The 12,430-nt window shown below is 36.8% G+C and overlaps 1 protein-coding gene and 1 long non-coding RNA gene across 2 annotated transcripts in view; both read left to right on the forward strand.

The window, feature by feature from the left end:
• Positions 1 to 12,430, forward strand: part of LOC307155625 — an 821,100-nt gene that overhangs the window by 53,817 nt on the left and 754,853 nt on the right. The gene's annotated exons all lie outside the window — the stretch shown is intronic.
• Positions 739 to 11,709, forward strand: LOC307155607 (uncharacterized protein). Its single transcript, XM_079866400.1, has 8 exons — positions 739 to 1,053; positions 1,704 to 1,762; positions 3,742 to 4,400; positions 6,697 to 6,792; positions 7,037 to 7,270; positions 8,932 to 8,954; positions 9,065 to 9,210; positions 10,743 to 11,709. Exons 3-8 carry the CDS (start codon positions 3,777 to 3,779, stop codon positions 10,940 to 10,942), a joined length of 1,323 nt encoding a protein of 440 aa, XP_079722526.1. The 5' UTR covers positions 739 to 1,053; positions 1,704 to 1,762; positions 3,742 to 3,776; the 3' UTR covers positions 10,943 to 11,709.

The following is a 12,430-nucleotide window of genomic DNA, read 5'->3' on the forward strand; positions in this document are numbered from 1 at the left end:
CCTAACGTTACTGATATGGTTGAAATAAAAAAAAGAAGGAAAAATTATTTGTCTTTTCTCCTCCTTTCTAAATCTAAGGAGGTGAACTTCAAAATTTTAAACGAGATTTATCCTACTAATGAATTTATAAGACTGAAATTTAATTTTGATGTGAATAATTGTGTTTTTTGTGAAACAAATATTGACAATTTAGTGCATGGCTTTTGTTGTGATATGGTGCAACCCTTTTGGATTGAGGTGCAGAATTGGTTAAGCTCTAGGAGGATTGAACCCCTCACTGAGAAGTTAATTAGGTTTGGTGTAGGCTATGTCTGGAAAACAAAGAGTGTGATTTTGTTATTAATTTCTTGTTATGTTTTGGAAAGTTTTTCATTCATAAATGCAGATGGTTTAAATCTAAACCCAACTTTAATCAGTGGATGAATGAGGTTAAACTCTTGAGCAAATCTTTAAAATTTGTTAAAAATAAGAAAGCCCTTAAATTGATTTGTCTTTTGGATACGTTTAAATTCATTTAAAAAGCCCCTTTTGATTTATTTTCATTTGATTTATTTTTGTATTTCTTTTTATTTAATTATTTGTTTGTTCTATTGTGAGTTTCCTGTTCTTTGTAATAGCTATGTTCAACCTAAGGCAGTCAATCACTAATGTACCTGTTTGTTTGTGTTGTTGAAGCATAATAATAATTAAAAAAAATCGTTTCTCCCATCACTAACTTCCTGATACGTTCGGTCACGTGGTACAAAACAAATCTCCTTATTGGTTAAAGTAAATAGTCAGCGCTGCATTGCCAGAACGCAAAAGGCATTGTAGTTTATATTTATATAAACACATACACAGCTATATATTTTTTAAAATTATGTGTTTAAATAGCCTGTATTTTGTTTTTAACAATGTCGTAACTGATAGTTGTTTAAAATCCAGTTTGCGGAAATGCAAGAGACTGGGCGGACAGGGGAATAAATGCGGCAGCTCTTCCTAACAAAAACAGAAAAAATCACGAATTATCAACTGTTCCAGAACACCGGTGGCTTTACACAGCAAATAATTTAGGTACGTATAGTTTACGCGGTTATAGAAGATCCACAAATGTCTGTAACTTACAAGTGTATCAGTAGGTTTTACATTTAAGTAGGTTAAGTAACTTAACTCACGCAACAAGTGGATCAAAGTCAGATTTTTTCAGTTAACGTTACACCTCAAAAAAATCGAAGGGTCAATAAGATAATTAAACCAATTACGAGTAATAAACAGAGCTTTGCTTTCAGTCAGTGCTAGTTTCCTTTAGTCTCGGGTCCATTTTTTGTTTTTGTTTATTTTAACAGTTTACTAATCGTGTTTGTTATACCAACGCATGTTCAGTAAGGGACTAGAACACGGGGGAACCAACAGAATAGTGTGTATTGTGACTTAATGAATGAGTACATGTAAAGCGTTGTGATGTGATGTTCATTGTGCACGTCAGGTTTTCCAGTTTTGTGTGAGAGCTTTATGTCAGTTGGGTCAGGACAATAATTTACACATGGACAGGACAGTAACACCGAGAAACAGTGTTAAAATGTATAATTCTACAATGTAGAGCCAGAATACCGACGAGCAGGCCAATACACCTCGTCCAAACAGCTTGTTCTATTGCGATGATATTTTGTCCAGTCATCAATCAGAACTGGTCAAACTTACTTTCACTTTTGTTTTTTCTCCAGCGGAAGATAAGTGATATTCTGCTGAAGATCATCGCTGCGACTATATTATCCTACCTAGGGTAAGTTGTGGTTAATGCTTGTATTTTTTAAGATAAGTCTGTCACAATATTACAGGAGAAATTGAACAAACATTTCAATTTTCATTACTAAAATCAAAAACAGATTTTGTGTGTGTGTGTGTGTGTGTGTGTGTGCGCGCGCGCGCGCCCGCCCCGTGCGCACCATCACCTCCTCCTAACTCAAGAGTTTTTATTTTTTATAGAAAATATGATTGAATTGGCTTATGTCACACATATTAATGTTTTTATTATCTCTGATCCATATCGTTTTGTTTATTGCACATTCACCACTATTAATAGTGTAAAGATACTGTTTGAATGAGAGAAAATGCATCTGTATTATAATTTATTATAACACACACACACACACACACATACACACACACACACACACACATACACACACACATATAAGATGCTGATGTGATGGTTCTTGAGTCCATCAGTACTCATAGCAAAACTAATAGATATTATGTAGATAATAGATAAATCCCATTTATTATCACAATTTCAATTAGTCACAGCCTCATCTACTTTTGTGTAGATGAGACTGTTGAAGTCGCCTGATGAAAAATCCTGTAGTTGTTTCATAGTGCAGATGGCAATTGTATCGTCTACATGAATTATTAGTGCTTGGACACCGATGATGGCCACGTGCAGCTATATTTTTATTTGCTGTTGTTGTCAGTATTTGTTTTTTGTCTCTCTATTTTTTTTTTTTTTGCTGTAATGTGTTTTTGTAAGGTTTAGTCTTGTCTAATGTAAAATAATTTTGATTGTTTTGCCTGCTGAATGTTAATAAGGTCAGTTGCAAGTTATTGTCACAATATTTATATACACATCACAACAGTATAATATCTGAGGTTTATTTATGTCTTTTTTTAAATGCACAATCAATACAAATCACAACTTTATATTGACATGTTTAAGGGGTCCTATTATGCTTTTTTCACTTTTTCAACTTTAGTTAGTCTGTAATGTTGCTGTTTGAGCATAAAAGAGATAAGCAAGTGTACAAAGCTTAAAGTCCACTCCAAAGGGAGATATTTTAATGAACAGAATCCACTTTTCAAGAACTACAACAAACGACTCATTTGGACTACAACGCGATTTTCCCGGATCTTAAGAAGTCATAATGTTCCTCATTTAAATAATCCACACCCATAGACTAAGCAAAAAAAGGTGTTGATTACTGTTTGGATTACCTTAGTTTTCCAACAAATATCACAATTAAATGGTGTATAACATTGTATCTTAAGTAACTAAGAAAATTACCAAAACAAAACATACCACTCTAAAACATCATGTGAATGCCGTGCTTGCATAGTCCGTGAATGAAATCCGTTCTGCACGATCCTCTTGTTTGTTAACATTTTATTATTATTATTACTATTATTATTAAATCTAAATCAGGCTTGCATTGGTTTGAAATTGCCACTATTTACATCTGAGTGAGTGGAGCTCACTGTTATAAAGGGACGGGACATTTCCCGAACATGCGCTAAGCGGTGTCAAAGCACACTGGGCCAGCTAACCAAACACAGCACATTTTGTATTTCGAAACACCCAGACTGGGGAGACAGGAGCTGTTATAATGTAAAAATACGTGAAAAATAATGCATTTTTTGAACAATCAAGCATGAAAACATATTTGAGTACATCCTAAAAACAAAATCAATACTTCATAAAATGGCATAATATGACCCCTTTAAATGTGGATTTGTAAATGATCTATTTTCATAACTGCTATTTCTTTAGTTATTGCTATGCTAACATAGCCTCTTGCATTGGCAAGAAGACAATCATATTCATATGAAGAGTTTAAAAACATAACACAATGTGGATTTAGAATAACATGATGTAATTTTTGGGTGAACTACTCCTTTATAAACTTTTGTATCAACAATCCAAATTTGGCAAAGATAGGTAGCAAAGTGTAATGTTAAAAGTTAACTTTAGACTTATGCTATATTTTACAGTTCAACTCCCCAGAGTCCTTCTCACAGATATAGTTATGGCGACATCTGCTGGAGAAAGCAGCATTTTAGAGGAAGAGTTGACGTGTCCAGTGTGTCTGGACCTTTACCGCGATCCCCACTTGCTGCCCTGTGGTCATAACTTCTGTCTGCCGTGCCTGCGGAGGCTCAAGAGCCGCTCAGATCGCGGCCGTTTGAGATGTCCGGAGTGCCGACAGAGTCACCGCAGCTCTGCCAACTGGCAGAAGAACTTCAAACTGGCCAACATTGCTGATAGTTTCCGCCGTCGTGGCCAATCAGTTCGATCCACTCAGAGCCGGGGTGACCCATCTCACAGACCTGCTGAGGTACACTGTGATTACTGTCCAGTGGATGGCAGTGGAGATGGGAAAGGTCTCATGGCAGTTAAAACCTGCCTGAAGTGTGAAGTGTCCATGTGCCCAAAGCATGTTCAGCCTCATTTGGAGCTCCCGGCTTTCCGAGAACACCCGCTGGTGGAGCCGCTCAATGACATGAGGAAGAGGAAGTGTTTGGAACATGATGAGATGTTCCGGTACTACTGCATGGATGAGCGCTTGTTCCTCTGCAATGCCTGCACCATAGAGGGAACGCACAATGGCCACTGCATCAAAACGCTGAAGAACACCATGAAAGATTTCAAGGTAGGTCTGACGTGTCAAGGCCCATTCACTCTTGATGATATTTGGTTTGAGTATTCCAAAGATGGGCAAGTTTGGTTTAAACCTGGTATTAAGATGCATTTTTGTCGATCCGATCATAAGTGGACAATGTAATATACAGGTTTAAAAGGGGTTTAAAATGTTTTGAGCTATTCCACTTTCAACCTCTTCCAGTAGTCAAAAACGCATTCTGTCAGATTTCTTTCGTAGTGTAGGCGAATGCTTTTGAACAGACACACAAGACCGCCTACTTTTTGACCTGTTTTGAGAGAGTGCACGAAAACAATATGTTCCATCTCCACTATGTTGGGCCAAAACACATGGTTTATGATCAAATTCGCTGTTACCATTAGTATCTTTTCCATTATTGGTATCCTTTCCATTCATCTCATTTCACCCTTGCTCTGGAAGGAGTGTAATGGCTTTATTCATTCAGTCGTATGGTCACAGGAGACACATTTAAAATGCATCTTAAGACCAGGTGTAACCAACAATGTGGCTTGGCTGACCATGCTATCGGAATTACTGTAAAATCTAGTTTTCTAGTCGGAAATTGGACGTGAACACCCTCTCAAGTCGTATTTACTTACTGGAAATTCAGCCATAAACTTTAAACATGGTATAAAGAAAGAACAATTGCTGGTGTGACTGGTATTCTTTATAAGTTGTGTTTTTTTTCTCCCCACAACAGCTACATCGCTTTGTCTTGTCATTATTTTACACAGCGAAAATAGTGCTGCATTCACGCCATGTCGTAATTACCGTAGGCTCAAGATGACAACACGTGATGTTCTATTTGCAGCTGTTCACGTCTTCGGACTGGGAATTATACTTTTATATGGCGACACTCAACGTCTAAATGAATGTGCAGTGGTCAGGTGGTACAGTGGTCACATGGTACAAGTTAGAGCTCTCCGAAAATTCCCACCTTACAAGCTGTAATTACGAGCTCTACGAGAACATTGATGCTTGTTATAAGTTGAAATCTGGATACAAGTTAAAAACTTGGAACACACCTTACCATGTATTTGACAGAAATTCCAGAATTGAATGTGAATGTTTATATGGTTGTCAATGAATGGAACACTGTATTTTATTCAAAATTAAGTATATTCAATGTTTTAGCTTAAATAAGATTTCCCAGAGAAACAGGCACGAATAACCTAATGTTGTCCATGATTCCTATTTTTTCCGACAATAAAGCATTTGAACGCGACAAGCTTGTAGCCATGACTTTAGAAGTGGGAAGTAGGACCTTTCCGATAGCATGTGAAGGCAGCATTAATACCAGGTGTAAACAGGGCCAAACACACCTGCCTTTAATTTTCAAGTGAAGACTGTTTAATTTTCCCTGAAGACTGTTAAGCCACGATCATACTAGACTAGCACACAAAATTTCTACAGACACTGCAACGTAATATGAGGTCAACCTCTGCTATGTCTCTCTAAAAACATAATTCAGCATAATTCAATACAGTGGGCTCCACAAATATTTGCACCCTTGGAAAATATGAGCAAAACTGACTTTGACTTTGCAATTTCTCGTCTTTGTCTTTTATTCAAAATATTCACAAAAATCAAACCTTTGAAGTCAAATAGTTGAAAGGTAAAAATTCTGAAATATATGTATTCCACAATAATTGACACCCCTTTGTTTAATACTTTGTGCAACCTCCTGTTGCCAAGATAACCGCTCTGGCTCCTCTCTTATAATGTGAAATATGGTTGATGAACATATGGCAAGAGATCTGAGACCATTTCTCCATACAGAATCGCTCCAGATCCTTTAGATACAGAGGTCTATGCTTGTAGACTATTTTCTTCATCCTGAAGAATAATTTGTGTAAATTAACTAATTAAGGTCACGCCGTGGCATATCAATCTTCAAGTGTTCACATGATGCAAATTTACAGGGCAGAGTTCACCAAACTTGAAATTTGCATGAGCTTGCGTGCCAAACAACAGCCATGTGTGTTGGAACAGGGTTGGAAGTCTGCAAGAAGGTAGTCTTCGAGGAGCAGGGTTGGCTACCAATGTAGTGTTTGAAATGCAGTACAAAAAATGAGTGAAGGAAGGTTGTACAATATTTGGCAGTACGTGATTTCAGATGCTACGATACAAAAAGTCCAGTGTTGACGGACCTTCAGGAACAAGGTTGAAAACGATCCGGTATCCGCTTGTTTCAATAATGAATGTTCACTTGCTGAACAACAGAATCATTCACATGTTAGTAAATTCTCTCTTGTTCTCTTTTTTCGCTCACTGTTGTCTTCTCTAGGTTTATCTTGACATTCAGTTGCACAAGACGAACAGGAAGATCCTAAAGACAGAGAAAAATCGACTTGAACAAAAAGAGATTGAACGGATTAACAAGGTGAAGTTAGTCATGTCATTAGTTAATTGCAATTCATAGTTTAATCACGAGGCCTTTGCGTCACATCCCATATAATTTTGTTTTTAGTCTTAAATAATTTATCATTGAATATTTATTCTCTTGTTTGTGGCTTTTGCTAAACACTACTGTTTTTGCTAAGTTACATTTTTGCAAGGGCAAGCACCCCTTTCATTTGCATACAGAAAATATAAAAATCTTGTTTGAAATATTTGTTCTGTTCTAGGTCTTCCGGGATGACACAGAACAGCACCTAGATGCTTTCCGACAGACTTCTATCGCACATCTGGATGCTTTTCTATCATCGCTGCGTGAATGTGTCAGCACCTATGATGGTGAGCATTGTTCTGGAATCCAGCAGAACTTGAGTCGAATAGCACAAGATCAGACTCGTCTACAAGAGGTTCACTCAGGCTTTGAGAGGCTTCTACAGGAGAATGATTCTTTCCAATTTATTAAGGTACATTTTTACATATAAACACATACACTGAATTCAAATTCTTGAAAATCATCTGTAACTGTTTCTGACAGAATTTTAGGCTTTTATTGTCTGGCTAAGGGTACTACAACAACAACAATGTACTAAAAATGGTAAAGTTTTTCCTTTGTGTTTTACTCATACAGACGGCAATGCTGTCAAAAGGGTCCCCATTCACACGGATCTGCGAAAACAATTAAAAACACTGCGTTATGCATGCCAGGCCAGTAGTTAGCAATGTCACACTTCACTAATTTCACAAATTCACGTTTTTGTAGACAATAATGCTACCATTTTCAAAAACATGCACTTTGAAACCCATTTTCAAAAGTTTGCATTTTCATGCCTCCAAAACATTTTTGTCGTGAAAATAAATGGCCAAAACACATAACATTTTTTTCCATTTTTAGTTGAAAATGGTGTTGTGTAAGCGGCCCCTTAAAGAAAGATGAATCCAGTAGTTTTACAAGTTGATGAGCAGGATGAAGTCTGGTCCACTTTGAAGCTTTTTTTGGCCAAGAACTGCCCACTTAGACAGGAAGAGACCACCTGAATGACATGGAAAGGAACCAACTACAGTTCATTTTGTTTTCACATAACGTTTAGGGGCGGGTTTATCTGAAATGGTTGATACAACAAATATAGTTGGATGTGATGTGGAAATAAAAAATATGCAAATGGTTCTACAGAAAGTACTGAAATAATTTTGCTCTGATCACAAAGACTACACAAATTGGCTAATTTCTTCAAATCCCAAAAGATTTGATGCCACAAACTATGGCAGACCTAGTAATTGTTTTTTCCTCATAAGCACACCTTGTAGCAACCTACACACTGGCTCTAATTTTATTGATCAATTTCCAGGGGTCTATGAAGATCCTGCAGGGGGTCTGGGGATAGATATAGTATTCTCTTTAAAAGCATAATCTGTATGCTCTCTATATGTTTCGAAATGTGTTTCCAAATATGGTACATTATTTGTATCATCAGAGTCCTGCATGGGTTCTGTTTGGTAAACCTTCATCCCCAATATTTAACAGAACAACTGACCCGTTATCCGGCAGCAGTGTTAATTTAATTCCGTACCCGACCCATTTGACATAAAGACCGCTACCTGATCCGCAAATCACTTCTACAGTCTTGTGAAAACTCCTGGTATAGCCTAACCTGACTACACTTCACCATACATCTCTTATTTGCAATGCGCCTATACTTTGTTGGTTATGAGACATTTTGCAAGGGTGCAGTCAATGAACAATCGCTGAACCATTGGATTAAACACCTCTGATTGGCCATTGCTTTAATGTACTCAAAAGTCTGTGATTGGCTACAAAGCTTTACTTAAAGCATAAATACAAATATGCGTTTGAAAGCAGTATCAAAAATATCATTGGCTATTTGACTGGCAATGCCTATTAATTCCCGAAGTGCAACTGCACTGCAAATGAAGAGGTAAACATTTTCCACCCATTTCTTTTAAAAATTTGCAGGACTGTGTAAGTGATCTGCACTGTAGAATATAAAAAATAAAATAAAAATACTCTTTTCAAGTTCTTTATTAAACCGAGAGTTCCTTGTTTGGCAGTTTGAACAAAACTTACATTTGATCTTCACTTTGTGGTTTCTCTTTGGATTTCTTTCAGGATTACAATTCATCTATGAAAAGGTAAGACAGACTTTTGATTTGAGGTGCTTTCAAACATTTCCAGTGAGGGGGATTATTTTTGTCCACATGGTAATGTATTTATTTATTTTATTTAACTGTGTGTGTGTCAGGTACCAGAGACAGTTAAAAAAACCTCTGTTTTTCCCTGATGAGCCCACAGTCGACACTGAGCCACTGTATGAAACTATGGAAGGAAAGATGGGGGAGTTCATTGCTGAATTGCAGCAGCATGGCAGCACACTCATCAGCACACTTTGTGAGTCTCAAGTGGTTTGTGTTAAATACAGGGGTAAACAGGGCCCATAACTTATATCCAATCACTTATAGATGGCATGAAATGAAAATTCTAAATGCGTGTTATAGACCTTTTTGCAAACTACTCTTACGTGCATTTGTTTCATTTTCCTAAATAAAACAAATTTAGAAAATTTGTTTTGACCTCATCATATTCAATCAAAATGCTTAAACTGGACCCTCTGGTGAAAAATGACAGACTTCTCCAATCATGGTCAAGTCAGGTCAAGTCACATTTATTTATATAGCGCGTTTTACAATATAGATTGTTTCAAAGCAGCTTTACAGTAATAATAGGAAATTAATGCAACAGATATTGTTTTGGCTGTACAGCAGCTCTAGAAGAAAGTCATTATCCAGTTTAAATAAGTTCAGCTTTGATTCATTTCAGTTGTAAAAAGCATTAGTTATTAATTCAGGGGACGGTGTAACCAAGTATGAGTTCTGGCTGTTCATTTACACAACAGCGTTTTGGTGGCCTGAAGATGCAAACTTTGAAACGGGTTTCAAAGTGCAAGTTTTTGAAAACTATACTGTTATCATCTCTGTGTAACCTTAAAAAACATGAATCTGTGAAAACGGAGATGACATGCACATGCGTATAACGTGTTTAGTCTGCAAGCATGCACGTTTAAATGCGTATGTGCGCAGGCGTCCGTGTGAAAAAGATCTGTTCCTACTTCTGTTGCATAACGACTTTAAACTCCACAATAGGAGATAAAATATTTTGTGATTGGATCACTGAAACCATGTGGAAGGTTTTGACTACCTTCATATCGCTATCAATCCTAAATGTGTCCCGGACCGCAGTAATGTGCCGTTTCACTCACTGAACACGTGAATGTTATGGAGAGTATTATGAGGAGGTGCACCAAACAAAAGGGATACAAACTTCTCTGCGTTACCTGAGCGTTCGAAATTGCAGTTGACATCTGTATTCTTTTTATTTAGCGCATTTAACATTCTCTTGTGACTGAGTCACGTAACATGACTTTGTCCGCTCGTTCATATTTGTGTGGTCACAGGTGACGACGCAAATCTGATAGCAGGTGGACAGCAGGGTTATATAGTTATCTAAATTTAAATAAAATAATAAGAAACTTCATTTTATTTCTGCCAGTTGCCGAGGCAACATTTCTCATTTTATTTAGTTTAACTTGTACTAAAACTGAAAAAAAAAAAAAAAAACCTTTATTGGCATATTTAAAAATAAAACTACTAAAAATGATATGCAATTACAATAAAATTTCTAAAATTAAAATCAAAACAGAAAATCAAAAATGAAATATGAAAAATCATAATAGTATCTAGTATCTATATCTATAATAGTTAAACTAAAATAACACTGTTGGCCTAATGAGGTACAGAAAGTAAACTTGACTAAAGAATATGTGTTTTTTTGTCTTGTTTTTCAGTGAAAACACCCAGTCATGAGCCTTATGAACATCTGGCTCTTTATATTGTTCTCGTATTTTTGTTGTTTCTTTTTTGTAGGTGAATTTGAAGGGGGAGATGGTGAGGAGGAGGTGGATGATGATGATGATGATGAAGTAGAAAGTTTTGATGATGATGAAAATGAAAGTGATGCAGAAGGTGAGGAGATGAGGAGTGAGGAGGAGGAAGAGCAGATCATCACGGAGTCTGAAGATGAAGAATATACCCCAGAGGAGGAAGAAGATGATGAAGAAGACTAGAAGAAGGGCTGGATGAAGATAATCTGCTCTTAAATTCCCAGAATTTGTGTAGCAAATGAGCCACCGTTTCACGTGAAATTGATGATGCAGTGAACTGGCATTTGAAGAGTGTGTGGACACATGTATTGAGAGTCAGTATTCGTTCTGTAATAAGATGTTTTGCTGAAATTTTTCTGTTATTTAAATTGAATATAAGATTTTTCATGAGATATTTCGATTACAAAAAAAAAAAAAAAAAATTGACAGGAAGTGACATGGTGTTTATATATTTATGAGAATGGGTTGTGTGTTGAGCCTGACATAGTCTGTAGATGAAATCTATTTTCTGTGATGTTGATATTATCTTGGATATCTTCCAGTCAGTTTCAAAGCTCAGGGTAACGCATGTTAACATGGATGTTAATTTGGGATGGCTTTAATTTTGCACTTATTTTCCAGTGATTTTGTAAGAAGAGGTGGTGTTGGAAAAAAAAAAGTTAAATAAAATATAGTTTCATAATTTAAAAATCGACTGTTTTGTGGCTGAAACACTGAACATAAACATGTATTTAGTTATTTTAGTTTAGTTTTGTATTTACTAAAATAAACTAACATGAGCAATACATTTGTTACAGTATTCATTCATCTTTATTAATATAAGTTAATACAAATCCAGTTGTTCGTTGATTGGTTATGTTAGTTCACAATGTATTAACTAATTATTATTAATAAATGCTGTAGAAGTTGTGTTAATTCTTAGTTCATGTTAACTAAAGTAGTTAACTAATGTAACCTTTGTCTACTGCTCCCTTCTAAGCTCTTGAGTCAGCCTCTCTGAAGCTTCTGACACTCAAGGTGGCTTTTCTTATTGCTTTTACCTCTCTAAAGGGTAGGAGATCTGCAGGCTTTGTCAGTCACCTCTTCCTGTCTGGATTTTGCCCCTGGACTGGTCAAGGTGATTTTGCACCCAAGGCAGGATTACGTCCGTATATGCCTTTTTCATCGTTTCATCCTGTTGTTCTCCAGGCCTTCTCTCCTTCGCCTTTTGAAACTCAGGAGCAAGAGAGGCTGAATAAGTTATGTCCATGCCATACTCCGAGTACGCGGCTCACGCAAGTGTTATTTATAGAATTGATTATGCACTGCGTTGCGTCTCCTAACTTCGTCCTAGGCCAATGCTTTGGTGTGTACTACACGTGACTCAGACAACGGCATGCTCTGAAGGTGTTCCCATAGTATGGAACGCCGTTGGGGACAATACCTATTATATGCAACGCGTGAAATTTGGACGCATTAACACGCACAGTTTGTACGCGTAAATACGAAGTATATGTTCGGGTGTCGCGTCAGACCGCACAACAGCCAATAGCGTTGCTCTATTTAGGATTTCATTTGCATTTGTGATGCGATGGCACGTTGCTGTATACATATATAAACATCAGACGACATTTCTTTCCGTGAGGGATGATGTGCTGTTAGGTACAATATTATCTGCCTGCAGAGCCGGAG

The sequence above is a fragment of the Squalius cephalus genome (genome assembly GCF_949319135.1).
Source record: "Squalius cephalus genome assembly, chromosome: 3".
NCBI lineage: Eukaryota > Metazoa > Chordata > Actinopteri > Cypriniformes > Leuciscidae > Squalius > Squalius cephalus.

Coding starts and splice junctions, on each gene's coding strand:
- LOC307155607 (XM_079866400.1), top strand. CDS start 3,777: ATGGCGACATCTGCTGGAGAAAGCAGCATTTTAGAGGAAGAGTTGACG. Junction 8,955..9,064: donor TACAATTCATCTATGAAAAG/GTAAGACAGACT, acceptor TGTGTGTGTCAG/GTACCAGAGACAGTTAAAAA. Junction 9,211..10,742: donor CACACTCATCAGCACACTTT/GTGAGTCTCAAG, acceptor TCTTTTTTGTAG/GTGAATTTGAAGGGGGAGAT.